At 35.6% G+C, this 17,755-nt stretch overlaps 1 protein-coding gene across 5 annotated transcripts in view; it reads right to left on the minus strand.

Moving 5' to 3' along the window:
* LRP1B (LDL receptor related protein 1B) overlaps positions 1–17,755 on the minus strand; it is a 1,812,874-nt gene that overhangs the window by 465,056 nt on the left and 1,330,063 nt on the right. For all 5 annotated transcript variants that reach the window (XM_044768977.2, XM_070507612.1, XM_070507613.1 and 2 more), the window contains exons 36-37: positions 761–895; positions 35–164 (exon numbers count right to left, since the gene is read on the minus strand). In XM_044768977.2, coding sequence (XP_044624912.2) covers positions 35–164; positions 761–895 — 265 coding nt within the window. The remainder of the gene's footprint in view (positions 1–34; positions 165–760; positions 896–17,755) is intronic.

Genomic DNA, 17,755 nt, shown 5'->3' on the forward strand with positions numbered 1-17,755 from the left:
ATATTCAAAAGATATACGTAAATCTTAAAATTACCCTTTCTCTGGGTGCACAGCTATAGATCTTGGTTGATCCAGGCCTTGGGAAATAATTACATAACGGAAAGAGCCATTGAGTCTTGCAACTTCAATTAAGTTGAAACCATGATCTGTCCAATAAATGTTACCTAGGAGAAATACAGATGTGTTTATAATATAGTTGTGAGAAAAAAAATTATTAGTTATGGCTAATAACTAATTAATCACATAGCTATCACATAACTAATTAATCACATAGCTATCAAGAAATCATTTACTTACACTCTATATTCTTTTTTAATGTCTACATTTCCTAAGCAGAAAGCTGTAAATAAACTAATATACAAATACTTTCTAATCTCATACATCTGTAGTTTAAAGCATATAGAGATATTTATATCTTAAAAATAAGTTGAAACTTCTCTCACCTGAAGAAGGGATCTATTTTAACTTTCTACTGGCTTCAGGCAAAAGAGAACTTCTAACACTTGTTTACCTGCCTCGTGGAGTTCTCAAGAGATTTGGGCAAAATTAGCACTACATAATCTACTTCTACCTAAAAATACTTTCCCGAAGGCTTTTGAGCATTAGAAAGAGTGAAGCCAAAAGCAAAAGAGACTATTTACCCTTGTGGCTACAAGTAGAAAAAAAATCGTTATGAGTCAGAAATAGAATTTTTATGAAGCAGATTTTGCCTCTAACAAAATAGGCATGAAATGAAAACAGAAAAAGCCATGGATTATACCAGCAATCCAGTCAATAGCTATCCCTTCCACTCTTCCCAAGCCATTGGTAATGATATCTTCTTTCCAAGTCTGATCTCTTTTAGCTCGGCTAATTTTATTGAGGCCCATGTCTGTCCAGTAGATGGTATCATTTTCTACGGATAAGACAGAGAAAAAAAATACACCACACACTATAAAAGGTATCAATATACGTATTAGGATCACATTGCATCAGTATTTTTTGGGTTTTCATCCTGTGTGTACTAGAGTATAAGTATTCTTCAGGATAATTTACTAATATAAATAGTTAGAGAGATATTAAAACAACATGAAAGAATTGAACCAGTTTTTTAAAAATATTTTTGAAACATATATGGAAATAACATCATATTCTTTATTATTTTTTCTTCATTTTTTCCTACTCATTTTAACTTAATAAATACTTATCACCCATGAATTTGCAATCTTAATATCAAACTGTGTTATTTTTCTTTTCACACCTATACGTGTGTCTCACCCTTCTAAAGATAAAAGAATGCTACTAGAGACAATCAACTCAACAGAGTCTCAAAGCAGAGAACGGAGAAAAAACATAAGGGCATTTCAATTATATCAAGGGGGTTTTAAGCATAAGGTCATTCAAAATGTATAAAGCCTTAAAAGTGCCTTATTATCCAGTTATTCCTTTTGATGTGCTAGTTTCCCAAATGTCAACTACAAACCCCTTACATTATTTTTCAAACTCTCATTGTACAAATGGGTTTAAGAATACTTGAAAAATGGCTCTATGCTATCATAGAGTCTTTAAATAACAGTGCTTGTTGAATATTTGAATGAAAAATGAGTCTAAAGACTATAAATGAAATATATTGTATGTGCATGCATATGCATAAAGGGTAGCAATTATAGACCAATGATTTTAAATATAGCCACCAGAAAGACACTGGGGACAAATCATTAAATAATAAATTTACCACTAAGAGAGTAAGCTTTTGTGTTGTGACCTATATGGCCACTTGAAGAACAAATCCTTTAAGACCAATATAATTTCCCTCTGGCACAGTGACAGATGATGAAAACAAAGAAAAAGCAATTAGTATAATAAATCCATTTATCAGTAAGTTTTGGGATTCCATTTCAAATGAAATGTAGTCTGCACTATTTTACCTATTTGGGAAAAGATTCCAAATAATCCCTGTTCTCGATAATGGTTGTCAAATACACAACTGTTTGAAGCAGAGCAGAGATAATATTTTCAAATATATATCTGGAAAACACGGGCTTGTTTGACTTTTCCAATTTTGTAAAAGTATCAGTTAACATATTTTCATTATTCAAAGAGTGAATCAATCAACAAAATGAACATGATTTTTGCGTAAATATTAAGCATCATATGCAGACTCTAATTCTCTTCCGCAAACGTTAGACCCATAGATCCAACTGCCTACTTTATCTCCACTTCTATGTAGAAAAGGCAATCTTGATACACAAAAGACAAATTCTAGATTTCTACCTGAAACACATTTCTCTTGCGGTCTTCCACATAACTTCCCAGGCCTTGGTGGTATGAATGATGACACTTCCATCTTTAGTTGCTAGGGCTAAAAAGCTCATATTGTCCTTGATCACTTTTTCTCACACTTTGCATCTAATCCATCACCAAATGGTCTCATAGTCAATCTATTACCAAGTATTTTTGGCTTTTCTAATTCTTCTTTCAAATCATATCCATCAGTCAACCACCTCTCACACTCTCTACTACTTATCATGTAATCCACGTCACTAGCAACTCTTGCCTAAAGTATTGCAATAACCTCCTAACTTAATGGCCAGCTCCCACTTTTGCCTCAGTACTCCCCTTTTCTCATGAGTCTTTTCTCCACTTAGGGACCACTGTTACCCTTTTAAAAAAATAAAGAAGTTCCTTTCTCTGCCCTCCACTCAAACTCTCTCATCATTTCCCATCTCATCCAAAGTAAAATTAAAGTTCCTTCCTATGACCTTCATATCTACTCACATCCTTCAACCCTCTCTCACCTGATAACCTTCCACTCTTCCCCTCATTCATCAATTTCTAGTAACACAGATCTTCTTCTTCCTAAAATAAACCAAATATCATTCAGTCTAAGGTTCTTTGTGTTACTTTTCCTTTCTGTCTGGAAGGTTCTTTTCCCAGAAATCTGCACAGCTGTGTCTTAGCTCAAATATCCCACTTCTTACTGAAAATTTCCCTGACTACTCTATAAAAATTATTTCCTTACCAGGCTCTATCCTCTTTACCAACCCTATTTTTCCCCATAGCACTTATTACTGTCAAACACGTTATATATTTATTGTTTTTTTTCATTAGTGTCTGCCTTTTCTCACAGGAATATAATCTCTTGGAGGGCTGGGACTTTTTATTTTTTTCACTGCTTTATCCCTGACACTAGAATAGCGCCTGGCACAAAGTAAGCTCAGAGTAAATGTTTGGTGTGTCAGTGAATGAATGTGCTGTGCTGAACAAAGACTGGTTGGGAGGGGATACAAGGAAGAAACAGCTCTCACCATGAGAAACTTTATAAGCTCATCAAGGAACAGGAGGTATGAACATGAAAAACTGACTAACAATTCACAATAGTGTAGCATGAGTGGCATATAAGTAGCACAGACAGGGATTTTTGCAGGAGTTCAAACGCAACGTTCACAACAATCTTCACAAGTCCTAGAAGAAAGGACCCTAAATTTCTGTGTGGTCTTACTTTTGTGTCACTCTCTAATAGCTTTGCCAGCAATGCAAAAATTTAAAGTTCCATATAATCAGGAAGGGTTCTTTGTCACATATACCATTAGATCTTGCACACGCCTTTAGTATTACCCTGAGCTGAAATTGCATTTGTGCATTTCTTCTTAAAAACAGACTGAGATACTTCATAGGTAGAGGACTGCAACTGACCCAGTTTTTACCAATGAAGACACAGGTGCAGTAGATACTTCATAAATATTCACTTTGTGAATAATAGATTAATTTGTAATGCTGAGGCTCTCTCTCAATGGTCAAGTCCACTAGATCACAGCACTGAGGAACTGAGAGTTGCTTGTGTTCTTTCTATTAGGTATATTTGGGATATTAGCGAGCAAATTAATCATGTCTTGATGCATTAAGGAGGATCAAGAGGATGGAGAATTAAACCACTCATTCATATCCAAATCCCTTTCCTTATCAATTTTTTTGTATATATATTGCACACCTACACACTTTAAATGGAATAATTTCACTAAGATATAAGAATATGTTTTCTAATATCTGGAAATATCTGCAAAATAAACATAAATTAAGTCAAGAATATTTTAATTAGGGATATAATCAGGCTGAAAGATGATAGAATTTTACAACAAACTGTAAAGATAAAAAATGGAAATACGTATAAAGATAAAAAGGGAAGAAAAGACTATCATAACTCTTCTGATACTTATTCCAAAATATGATATTTTTTAACTTTAATTAACCCCATCAATGGATACTTATACAATTCTTAGTATGTGCTAAGCATTATTATAAGCATAGGAGTGTGGTAGGGAACATGACAGACAGTCCCTGTAATCATGGAGTTCAATTCTGGAGTTGAATTACACTATCTTAAGACATATGATAACTGGTAATGTATAATATAATTAAAGATTGGAAAATAGAATTTGTAATTTAAGATTATAACAATTATAATTAGTTCCCCACAGACATAATTAGACAAATAGGACAAACGGTAACTATTTTCAGGGATTACCATATAGAGAGATAGGGTCAGCTACTATGCATTGTAACTACAGTCAGAATCAAAAGAAAGCCACATATTATCATAATGATAGTTATCCGTGAAGCAAGGGAGTGGCTTTTTGACACTGAGAAAAGTTAAACTTTTTGAGTTGAGCTGAAGAGCTAGCCATCTACAGAAGCTCGATTATGCATGGTTCTGTCTGAAAATAGGAAATAAGAAATACAAGTCTCTTAAAGTCCTTTCACCCTTAGGTGTCTATTTTCCTGAGATTAATTAACAAACATTTATTGATCACTTGTTGTGAACACACTAGAGTCCGTGTTATCTTGGGCTGCTGGGTCCTAGAAAATTCAAAGTCGTTTCCTGGCCTAGATTTACATGCTATTTCAGAAAACACCATACACATGTGAAAAAGAAACCAGATAAAATATAACATATAAGATTACTATGCTTCTCTCTCCTAGTGAAATAATCACCAGCACACTAGGAAGATAGCAGACCAGAGTGCAAGGAGTCTGGGGCTGGATCCTACCATTGCTCTACCATTTACCATGAGACTTTCACAGTTATTTTCTCTCTCCTGGCCTCAATTTACTACGACTTTCAGATGAACTAGTTGCAGTTATCTTTCTCCTTTAAGGTCAGAAATATAAGCATTCTCCATGGTTGTTATCATCATTTGTCAGCAGTGACCCTACCAGCCAGGCCAGAAATACAATTGTTTCTACATTTACAAAGGCTGCCTTAAGGCCATGGACTTCATTAATTCCCCTAGTTTAGCCAAGATAATGGTTTCCAAACTGATTTCCATCCTAAAACTTTAACAGATATTAATAGTTACCTCTAATCCAAACTTATCTTTTGCTTTTTCAAAAATCACCTTCTCTAATTTTTGGAAAGAGACTTTCTCATATCACTCCTACTTTTCCCAATCATCATGTGTCTCAACGCAATATTTTGTTTCTGTTCTGCGTCGTTTCAACCCAGATACCAGACTCAGTCCTTTTCGTTAATCCACTTCTTATTCTCCCACCCACATTCACAAGCACAACTATTCATATAAACATGAAATACAAACAGTGCCACAGAATTTATGAAAGCATGAGATAAGGAGATTTCTTATAATAGCCTAAACACTTCAAACTGAAAATTAGAAATCCTTATTCCAAAAAGTGCTCTAGCCACACCCACCACAGGTGGTTTTTCAGTGGCAGCTTTATTTTGTGCCCCAGTCTCACACCTTATCCTCAGCTTGTCTCCTCTCCTCTCCTCTCAATTTATCATTCCCTCCCCTTTCTGATTACCCACTCTCTAAAAAGAAACCCTCTCTAACCACTGCCCCCAACCTCAGCAACAGATCTGCCTCTACATAGCTCAAATCCAGTAGTTCTCAAATGGCTGCCCATAAGAATTGCCTGGGGAAATTTCCAAAAATATATTGAAGATACAGCTACACCTCAGAGATTTTAAATTGTTTAGTCTGGGGTAGTCTGCAGGCTGAGAATTACTCGTTAATCCATCAAAGGTACAGATAAGAAAAAAAACTCTTATTATATAACAGGGTACAAGATCTTGTCTAGGAGATCTCTACTATAAAACGCTACTCTCTCCTCCCCACACCCAGCCCTCAGCCACATTACAACCTCATTGCTAGTGGTGGCTCACAACCAAAGGGATTTCCAAGGAGAGAAGATCCTGACATAGTCTCCAGAAAGTCAGAGTTGGGTTTTCTTTTTGACTCCAGTTGGGGGAGGCTTTTAACTTGAAAAAAAATGTAGTTTTTTAAAATTTGCTCAGTGGATTCTGATATGCCACTGGCCCCAGATCTGTTAGAAATCACTGCTCTTCAACCTATGCCTGAATCAAGCTAAATCTCAAGGCAGTTCATAGAGAGATTACTCTGCTTTGATCCTTTGCCACTCCCAATAAGCCGGCTTTTATTGAACTATTTATGTGTCCTATGCCACGGGTATGTATTTTTCATTTGATTTTTTCTTTCAAATTATGTAGACATTGTGAGCCTTGAAACTGATCATATTCCTCTCTTTGCACTGGTTATTGGAAATACAAAAATTAAATTTGCTGCCCACTTCTAGCAAAAAGACAGAATTTTACAACATGCATTCTATCTAGTTTCATGTTATTTTTTTCTTGCCTAATTTTTCTCTTAGCACTCATTTCTTCACACTTTAATTGTTCATTTCATTGCAACTCCTGCGTTTTTGGAAGCTACATAAAATAATTTTTAGAACAAGATGAGATATATATATATGTTTTTTAACATATAAAATTATATGTTATAGACAAGCGACATCAAAGGCAGTGTACATACTGTTGTCAATGGCTAGGAAAACCAAGAAAATCCAAGACAATGCAAGAAAATGTTAAAGTTGTGTTTTTCACTTTTTTGTTCCTTGTTCTTTTAAAAGTTCTATTTAGGGGGTCAGCCCAGTGGCTCAGCGGTTAAGTTCACACATTCCGCTTAGGTGGCCTGGGGTTCACCAGTTCGGATCCTGGGTGCAGACCTACACACTGCTTGGCAAGCTATGCTGTGGCAGGCATCTCACATGTAAAGTAGAGGAAGATGGGCATGGATGTTAGCTCAGGGCCAGTCTTCCTCAGCAAAAAAGAGGTGGATTGGTGGCAGATGTTAGCTCAGGGCTAATCTTCCTCAAAAAGAAAAATCCCTATTTAGGTATATATTTTATAATGCATTAAATCATAATATTTAATATAGCAATGACATATTCTTTATAAGTAAATAATTTATTGATGAACTAAACAAACAAGTAATTTAAGCAAAATCTCTTTTTTTTTAGCCAGTAGGTTGTATAGTAAGAAAGAAAGGTTTAGTACCACTGGTACAGCTGTTACATTCCAATCATGCCCCATTTGGGGCACATTCAGTGCCATGATGCACCAGCTGAAATCTCTGGAGCAGACTATGAGAATTATAGAAACTGAGAAGGAAGCAATGTCAGTCAAGGTCATCAGGAAAGACCTCACAGAAGAAGTGAGGCTTTCACTGATCCTTGAAGACTGGGTAGCATTTGGATTAGGAGAGATGCACAATATAGTTCACAGAAATCTAGTTGAGATAAGGAACCAATTTCATAAATGTGACCATCTTCATAATAAGAGGGAGGGACAACAGGACCATTCAAGAAGAATGATGACAACCAGTTCAGAATCCATCAGACGTCTGGGTACAGATGTGAATTAAGTTGTACTTTCTATTCTTTTCCAACTTTAAAAGCATTTCTTCAAACACTTTGCAGGCTAATAAGTTCTCAATATTCCATATTAAAAGGGATTCAATAATAAAGTGCTAATGAATTATATTTGCTTCTTTCATCCTGAGAAAGGCAAATCAATATAAACACAAATGGGCAATTTTCTTACAGCAACAAATTACTAAGAACTCCATCCTTGTGAGTAAACAAAATAAAATCTGCAGACTTTAAAGGTTTTAGATATCTTAATCCCCTTAAGGTACAATGTTATGAAACTTTAAATAATGTACATTCTCTTTTAAATTACTCCTCTATCAAATAAGAAATATATGCCTGTCTTGCTTTTGTGTCCTGAATGGAATTTGCATTAAGTGTACTTATTATAAAAGTAATTCCACTTTCAGGTTTTGAACTGTTTCCTCTCAGATTAAAGAAAAGAATCTTTCACATTTTCTTAAGCATTCACTGTTTTTTCTCTTCAAAGCAATTGCACTGTGCTGTTTTTCATTTGCATTAAGTTAGTTCTCACAGTCCTTGTGTGCCTAATGTTGACTTTCGGGGAGCATATGAGAACTAAAATGTGCTGTCACACTCTCATCTTCTTCAGATTAGAAAAGGACAGACAGCAGCTCCAAGGAGAAATCGTTTTAATTTATTCTGTTCAGACTCCTAGAACTAAGTCGTTAAATCGAGACAGCATGTTGAATAGATTTGTCTTCAGGGGACACCTACTCAGACATTTCTTCAAGAAACCATCAACCCATTTCAAAAAACTTTGCCATTCCATTTCACTTTTATTTTTGAAGAGAGAAAAGGCAGAAATCTTGTTCCTCAAATGGTTGGTTTCTATGCTATGCCTCGAATTAGTAAATCAGACAAAGATGGAGTATACACCTTAAAAACAGAGGCTTTCCCAGCAAATATGTTTGGATTTCTTTTTTTTCATCATCACCCTTGGTGAAAAAAATACCTTACTTAAGTTTACTGAAAAGAGGCACGTAGCATAGTAACTAAACACTTGGATACTATGTTCTGATTTCCTGAGTTGAAAATCTCAACTCCTCTACTTCGTGTTTCTATGACATGGACAAATTACTTTATCTTTCTGTTCGGTCTCCCAATATGTAAATTGGACATAATAGAGTTGCTGTGACGATTAAACAAATCAATCTGTTAAAGCACTTAATGCCTAGTACATAATAAATATAATAAAGTATGAACTATTTAAATTAAAAAACACAAAGCATATGAATTAACAAAATGAAAAGTATACTGACTAATAAATTTGGTAACTTTACATACTTTCAAAGTTTTAACGTGGTTTTAGTTTAACATACTATCATCTTTATACATTTAAAACATTAAATGTTTAAATTTAAACATTAAATTTAAAACATTAAATCTTAAAATATTTAAATATTTCCTTTGCAAAAGGAGAGAAATCTAATTTTAATTAATCTCATCCAAGGAAATAACAAAAGAGATAGAAAATCTCTTGAAAATAAACAATCAAACATTGCTGGATATTTCCAAAGTCACTGTCTAAGAATTTTTCATATTAAAAGTTAACATTGATTTGGATGCACAGTGGCATCTCATTTTCAGAAAGGCAAAGTTAAGTTTACTATTAAAAGTTACATGAAAATTTGCTCTACAAATTACTTGAAATTGTCAGCGTTTATTGTACTTAAGGCCCGGCCAAAAAGATTTAAAAATTTTCAGGGTAAGAAAAAGTTATTATTAACACTGTTAAAGAATCAATAAAATCTCTCTCCTCAATGGCCATCTTAAATGTCTATGCATATCACCTGATTCATAGGTGACAGATAGATATATAAGATTCTTATGATATGATTATTTTCTAGTTTGACTTTACTACTGTTGACTCATAGCTCACATGATAATAAAACTCATGCTCTGCTTGGGTTTTCAGAAAAAAATGCAATTCTTTTTTGTGAATAAATTACTGCTTAAAATAGAAAAAATGTAAATCAATATTTTTTATTGAGAGCTGTGTGTATTATAGAGGATACAAAAATAACCAGGAAGCCAGCTTTAATCTTCCCAGATAATTAGTCACCCTCTTATAAGTATTTGGTAGCCACATACATTACCTAACATTTTATGATAAGATGAAGTTGTTTCTCAGCCTACATTAGAAGTACATTAAAGGAAGACTCCATATTCTCCTCCTAGTTAGCTCCTCAGAAGCTGGTGCAATACTTTGGACTGTAGAGACACAAAAGCTCAATGAATGAATGGTCAAGCAGGAAGGTGTGCATTCTTGCCATCAAAAAGTTCAAATTCAATATGTTAGATGATAAACCCATCAGAACTGCCCTAAATCTCTTCCTTTACCTGTGCTCTCTCTCAGTTGATGTGAGGAATAAACTCCCCATCACCCAAACTAAAGACCTGAGAGTTATCCTTGATTCCATGTGCATCTATTTATCTTAGCACTACATCCAGTCAGTCGCCAAGTTCTGCATGTTTTAACTACTACTTCTTTTTTTCTTAATCTGCATATACCACTACAGTTTCATTCAGGTCTTTACCATCTCTCTTCTACATGATTGCAACAGCCTCCTAAATGATCTCCCTTCCTATAATTTTATTCTCCTCAAACCCATTCTCACAACTATTAGGGTAACAGCTAAAATGCAAATCAGATCTTCTTGTTTACCAGTGTTCATGTTTGTAGGTTTCTCATGACCCTAGGATGAAGTTCAGACTCCTTAGTAAGTCATACAAGGCCATCTATGATCGAGAATAGTGGCCTACAAACTTTTTTGATGAGTAAAATAATTTGAGTACTCATCCTTAATATATATGTTTGAATCCATTATATACGTACACATACATGAAACATGCATGAAAATATACATTTTTAAACCGAACAAGAAAAACTAAATATAAACAGTTATAATATTTTTCCTCCCTGTATTTGACCATCTTAATCAGTTATAAAGGGTGTACACTTTTCTCCTCTCCTGGAAAAGTTTCAGCCCATAACTACTTCTTTGGTTTTGTCCAGCACATCTTCCTGCCTCAGACTTGACTCTAGCAGCACCATCTTGTTTGTGGTCACCTTTACTCCCTTGTACACAGACCTATCATGTCATTACTTGCCTCAGTGCCTTTTCTCATGTCATTTCTTCTGCATCTTTTTAAGCAGGAAACTCTTATTCAGACATTAAGACTAATGCATTCCTCCTCCAAGAAGCCTTCTTGACTATCCCAGTCTAGCTCAGTATCCTCCTTGTTGCTCTCACAATAACCTGTGCTTACCTCTAAAGTTGTACTTAGCACAGAGTAATACACAGCTCACTTTTTATGCATCTTCCTTTCCAGTAGATTGAAAATGATTTTCATTCATCTTGGATTCACAATGTCTATCTCCAGTTTTCCATACATGCCAACTGAATAAATGTTGATATTCAATTAATAATAATAATAATAGAATCAAATAAATGATAAAATAGTTTAAAAAAACAGAGTATTATCTACAGCAAAGAAGGGTAAGATAAAAAATAATTTGCTGAGAAGATAAGAAATAATTTAATAAGGCAGTAACATTTTAGCTGATTATTGAATGAGTTAAAGAACAAATACTCATTGATTGTCCTATTTATGAAATTATGTGCTCCTTCCTATGGCAAAATAGTAAAATCAGGGGGCAGGATGTAATTATAGCAAGCATCATTTTATAATAAATTTCATTATATATCAACTGTAAGTTAAATGAGAAAACTGTGATTTTATGAAGCTTAAGCTCAAGAATCAAAGCATTTTTTGAAATTCTAAATATTTAAAATTACAACGTTTGACAAGCTATACACAAAAGGATATAATATTTGTCTCATATTGTTTAGTAACAACTCAATAATAAAATTATATGATGTCTTGGATTTGCCTGAATTAGACTAAACAAATTGGTCATGGATTGAAATGGGTGATGTGCACATGAGGGATTCATTATATTCTTATCTCTACATTTTTATACATGTTTGAAAGTTTCCACTGTAAAAGTTTAAAAAGTGCCCCACCAGATTGAAAAGGAGTCCTGTTTCAATTATAATTCATAATCAGATTCAGAAGCTTTCATGATAACAAAATATATCTAAAAGCTCTAATCTCTAACATAATTTTCTTGGATGACACTCTCAGTATCTTATCCATGAAGGAAACTAAGAAACTCCAACAATTTCAATAATTTTTTTTTTTTTTGAGGAAGATTAGCCCTGAGCTAATATCTGCCGTGAAGCCTCCTCTTTTTGCTGTGGAAAACTGGCCCTAAACTCACATCTGTGCCCATCTTCCTCTACTTTATATGTGGGATGCCTACCACAGCATGGTTCGCCAAGCAGTGCCATGTCCTCACCCGGGATCCAAACTGGCGAACCCCAGGCAGCTGAAGAGGAATGTGCACACTCAACCGCTGTGCCACCAGGCCGGCCTCTCAGTAAAATTTTAACAGAACTATGCTCTGTTAACCACAAAGTTTTCAGGTTAGTAGTGGAGAAATAGTAAAACAAACAAAGAAAAAAACCTGAAAGCAAAGAAAGTACTTACGTGAGCTAGGCTTTGGAGGGTACATATTAGAAATAGTCATATTCTTAGTCTAGCTCAGAATCAGAAACGGGATTACTAAAAGTATAGAGTCTTGAAGAAACTCAGGTAAGGGGTGATTTTTCACCTCAATTAGACTATGCTCGTGCTAATGAGAGGTTAAATATTATATTAGAAAATTAACTAGGATGAGATGGAAAAAATTAAAAAGACCCCCATATCATCTTGCATTATCAGGTAAATGAAGAGAGATGTAATTTAACAAAAAAAAGTAATAATCATAAGGTAGGCTCAAACATTTTACAAAATATAATACAATGTAATACATCCCAGAGAGATAAAGAAATACAAAACTCCTTAAGAAATTTTGATTCAATGAGAATACAAATGAAATAGTTTTAGAAAGTTTGTGATAGAACATCTTAAGAAGGGCAGATCAAGGAGAAAGACTTGTCCTTTCAAGTTAGTCGAAGTAGCTAACTTGAAATGTTTTCAATTATCAAAGTAGAGGGATAACAATTCCCTCTCTGTAGGTATGTTATGTATGTGTGTGTCTATGTGTATCCTTTTCTTCTGCTATATTACCTTGAGCTCCAAGCCTCTTAGATATTAAAAGAAAAACAGTGACAGACTAGTAAATAATTGGATAGGAGTCTAGAAAGGAAACTCCAGTGCTTTAGGAAATCTAGTGAGTGACTGAGTGGACCTGCCATCTTCCTTTGGACTTCAAATTTAGCAAATGCATGCCGGGAAGAAGACTTTATTTAAGACCCGTATGAAGGAGAATGTTATCCTATAAACCCTATAATATGTATCTTATTTTGTTGCTGTGATTTTACCCCAGTGTACAAAATTTGATGATTAAATCATAAAGCAAGTCCACAATAAAAACTAGTCCACAAAAGCTGTGTACAAGAAAGTCCAAAGCCTTACTCATAAAAGCCACAAACTAGAAATATACACAGACATTCATAAATGGAAAAATGGATAAAGTCTATGATACATTCCCACAACGGGATATTACTCAACAATAAAAAGGGACACACTACTAACACATGCAACGATATGAGAGATCTCAACAATATTGTGTGAAGTGGAAGAATCAGACACAAAAGAAAACATATTGTGTGATTCCATTTATAAAAAATTCTAGAATACGCAAAACTAACCTATGGTGATAAAAATCAGAACAGTGAGTGTTTCTGAGCCTAGGCATTAACTGGGTAGGAGCAAGAGAGAATTTGCCAAAGTGATAGAAGCATTTTATATCTTTTGATTTATTCATCAAAACTGAATGAAAGGCACACTTAACATCAGCATTTTACTATAGGCAAATTATACTTAAATATAAAAGAAATCAAAATATGGAAATATTTGCTTAAAAGAATCCCCTATAATCATTTTTAATTAGGTAATCTGGCTTCATCTAATAAATTTCACCTTGACACACAGACATGTCCTTGGTATGCAGAATTCTAGAAATACATTTGCTTAACCTTAAGAAAATTATAATACAGAAGAAAACTCACAGGACAATAAACAATAATACATGATGGAAAAGTTCAGTGCCAATTCAATGGGGCAGAAAAATTGAAAACAAGTTCTAATTGAGTACGTGCTACATTGAAGAAATATTTTCAATCATCATGGAGGTATAAATATAAATTGGACTTGAATCTTGCTCTCTAGGAAAATGGAATTCAGAAAAGAAATAAAGAAATTGTACATGAATAACCATAAATTAGAGAGTATACTAAAGAAAATATGCAGAAATTGTAACTGGAATCCACAAAAGGGAAAGATTACATCCATTTGGGAGACTGTTCTTGGAAGAAGCTCTGAGAACATAGCATGAGGGAACATGCGGTTCATTGGAAAAAGAGGAAATAATAGAGAAGAGTCAGAAATCAGATTTGAAAGGTGTTGATTTGTGTAACACATCTAGTTTATATGTTACGAAACGGTAGCTTTTAGTGCTAAGAACTTAGTACTTTATTCAATGATGATGATGACAGTGGTAATGATACTGTCACAGGTAGGATGACCAATAATCCCAGTTTGCCCAGTTCTCTCCTGGTCTTAGCACTAAAAGTCGAATGTTCCAGGAAACCCCTCAGTCCTGAAAATGAGCTTGTCAGATCTCCAATTTTAGAGCGTATAACTGACAGATGGTCCCAGCAGCAGTTCTGAATCTACTATCATGTTTGTGTCAAGACTGCTCTCGGCTGATGACTGTGAGGCAGGGATACTAAGGTGGGCCCATTCCTGCAAAATGTGGAACTCCTCTGATGGACAGCTTTGGGTTGGCAGGTGACTTTGGCTCCCCAACAGCCTTCCTGAAACTTTACCGAACTGAACCACAATCTAAGGCTTTTCCTATCTAACCTTCTTTCCTTCTCTCTATCTTTCATACAGATCCGACCTGTATTGCAATCTGACAACTCTCCTCAGTTTTTTCTCAGATGTTTCTTCAGTAAGACATAAGCCTGTCTTGGCTCTGCTTCTCAGAGGACTGAAACTAACACAAGTGGTGTCAGGAGTAGTCTAAGAAAATAAATGGGAAGATGGGGCTCTGGGTCTAGCTCAATCTCCACACAACAGGCAAAGAAGACATGGCCCTGAGTGACACATGGGGCCTGGACAGTTCCTGGCATGTGATGTTCAATTACTAAAAATTGCATGAAAAGAGACCTGAGAAAACATCTTGTTAAAGAGAAAACATCCTTGCAGGGGCAATGACTCATGTAATTGAAAAATATGGAAGAAACAATGACTACAAAGACAGCAGAGTTGGCTGGTTACTGCTACTTTGTAATGACACTCTACAGAGGGATAATGAGAAACTGAGAGCTATTAACAAGCAGTTAAAACTAAATGTGAGAGTCAGTTTGGGGAGATTACAAAAAGGCAGTGGAAGAGTAGACACAGCTGAGCAGCAAACATAAGATCTAATAGTTAGCTCTACAGAGCCCCAGAGATGTTTAAATACTCAGTAAAGGCAGGTCTGCTATGCTAAAATCAGAGACCTGTTTTGTAAGACCTCAAGTCCTGAAATACGGGATGAGGATATTTGCATGGATTTTTCTAAGAGTGTTGGCCCCTGAAACATCCCTTTGGACTCTCAGAGATTGCAGAGGCTGTCCAATCTTCCCTAGTAAAGCTTAACACCTTCCTTGTAGTCAGTCCCACTAACCACCCTCTTCTAAATTTCCCCACAGGAAAAGAGGCCTACAGGAACTATGGAGCAGTTACTTCCCAAGTCTGTGTAGAGACATATCTGTTTAGAACAAAGGATGGTCTTTGTCAGTCATCAACATGCATTTCTCAAATCTCTGACTATGAAGACCATCATTGACTGAATCCACCATTCATACCAAGGCCCCACTTCCAACACTGTTCCCAGGCAACGACTGAGTGTAACATGCATACTGAGGCAGACCCATTCCTATGAAATATACAACTCCTTTAAATGGCAACATTGGCTCAAGAACTCCCTATCAGGGCCAGCCCCAGTGGCCTAGTGGTTAAGTTCAGCATGTTCCACTTTGGCAGCCCAGATTCAGTTCCTAGGCACAGACCCACACCACTAGTCTGTTAGTGGCCATGCTGTGGTGATGGCTCACATACAAAAAACGAGGAAGATTGGCAACAGATGTTAGCTCAACTTCCTCAGCAAAAAAAAAAGAAAAAAAAAAAGAACTCCCTATCAACCTTGCTAAAAATTTCTTAGAATTGCACTGCAGTCTAAGACTTTTCCTATCCAACATTCCTTCCCTTTCTCCTCCACAGGAGTCAGCCCTATAGTGCATTCCAATTTCTCCCAATCTCATCTGTCTCAATCTCCTTTTTTACTCACAGACACTTGCCCCAGTCAACCTTAAGCATGCCTAAGACATGAATATTTTGAAATGTGTATGAGAGAAGGTATAGAAAAGCTTATGCCTATTGCCCTACACCAAAGAGTTCAAACTGGTCACAAACTAAATGTGTTTTATCTGGTCTACAATATTATCTTCTATAGTGTTACTTAGGGGAAAAAAAAGGAACTGGTGGCAACTCAGGGCTACCAATACTGCATCACTGAAATGATGTACAGCTAAGGAGCCTCTGTCCCCTCTATGTCATTTGCAGTGTGGTCTGCCACAGTCAGTCCCCACTAGGCCCCCCTCTCTCCCTAACTACTTCATTCTCACACGAAACTCCCCTGGCCCCTGTAGTCATTTGACTTTGCGACACCAGCCTAGTACTCGCAATAAACTAAGGTCCAAAGGTATCTTCTGAGAATGAGATTGCAGGATGGGTTGAAGATTTAAAGTGACATATAATGTGTAGCTACCACAGGGATGGGGATGGAGAAAGAAAATTGTAGGCTTTACAGGGATTTGGGGATTTGCAAAGAAGGAATGTCGGAAGAGCAAGGAGTGCAAAGATTTATAGTCCATTATTGAAATAACTGGCTAAGGAATACGTGCTCTGAAAAGAGGTAGAAAAATGCCAAATAGGCACTGAAACAATGAAACACAGGTAGATGGAATCAGATCACCAAAAGTTGAAATAAGGACAAAGAGTAGGTTCCGCGTAGGGTGATAAATTCAGAGGTTGTGTGTAGAAAAGGGAATTTCCCTTTTTATCTACCTCCCTTGGAAAAAGAACAAGGAATTAAATGTACACATTTCAACTTAAACAAATAGTCAATTCCAGATACAAACTTAAACAAATAGTCAATTCCAGATACTGAATTTCCTATAATATTTACCGAGTCTCCTCTCCAATAGAACAGACATTTTAAATGGCTTTTGTGATCATTTGTTATGTAATATATTTGAGTATTGTACCAGTTTCCTAGGGTTGCCATAACAAATATCACAAATTGGATGGCTTAAACAATAGGAACTTATTTTCTCACAGTTCTGGAAGCCAAAAGTCTGAGACTGAGGTGTCCACAGGATTGATTTCATTCTGACCCCTTTCTTTGGCTTGTAGATAACTGTCTTCTTCCTTTATCTTCATATGGTCTTTCTTCTGAGTGTGTTGTCTGTATCCTAATTTCCTCTTTTTATAAGGACATTGGTTATATTGGATTAGAGCCACCCATATGACCTCATTTTGTCTTAATAGTCACATTCTGTGATACTGGACATTAGGACTTCAACATTATGAGCTTTGGGGGACACAATTCAGCCCATAACAGGTATCCACATGTACCTCAGAGATTTTTTTTTAATTTAAATATGAATGGATGAAGCTAAAAATAACTTTGAATAAGAAAAGAAGATTTCTAAGAGAAGGGAGGAGTTGTCCATGTGTTAGTAATCAACATTATGTTCAGTAATCACCATTCCTCAAGATGAAAGGAAGGTCAGCCCACATACAAGCTTACTTGAAGAAATATGCTGTCTGCTTCTCATTACCAGCGCATGCCGACATTTGAAGAATCATTTGGCAAACTATAGCCTCC

This window comes from Equus asinus, chromosome 4 (genome assembly GCF_041296235.1).
Source record: "Equus asinus isolate D_3611 breed Donkey chromosome 4, EquAss-T2T_v2, whole genome shotgun sequence".
NCBI lineage: Eukaryota > Metazoa > Chordata > Mammalia > Perissodactyla > Equidae > Equus > Equus asinus.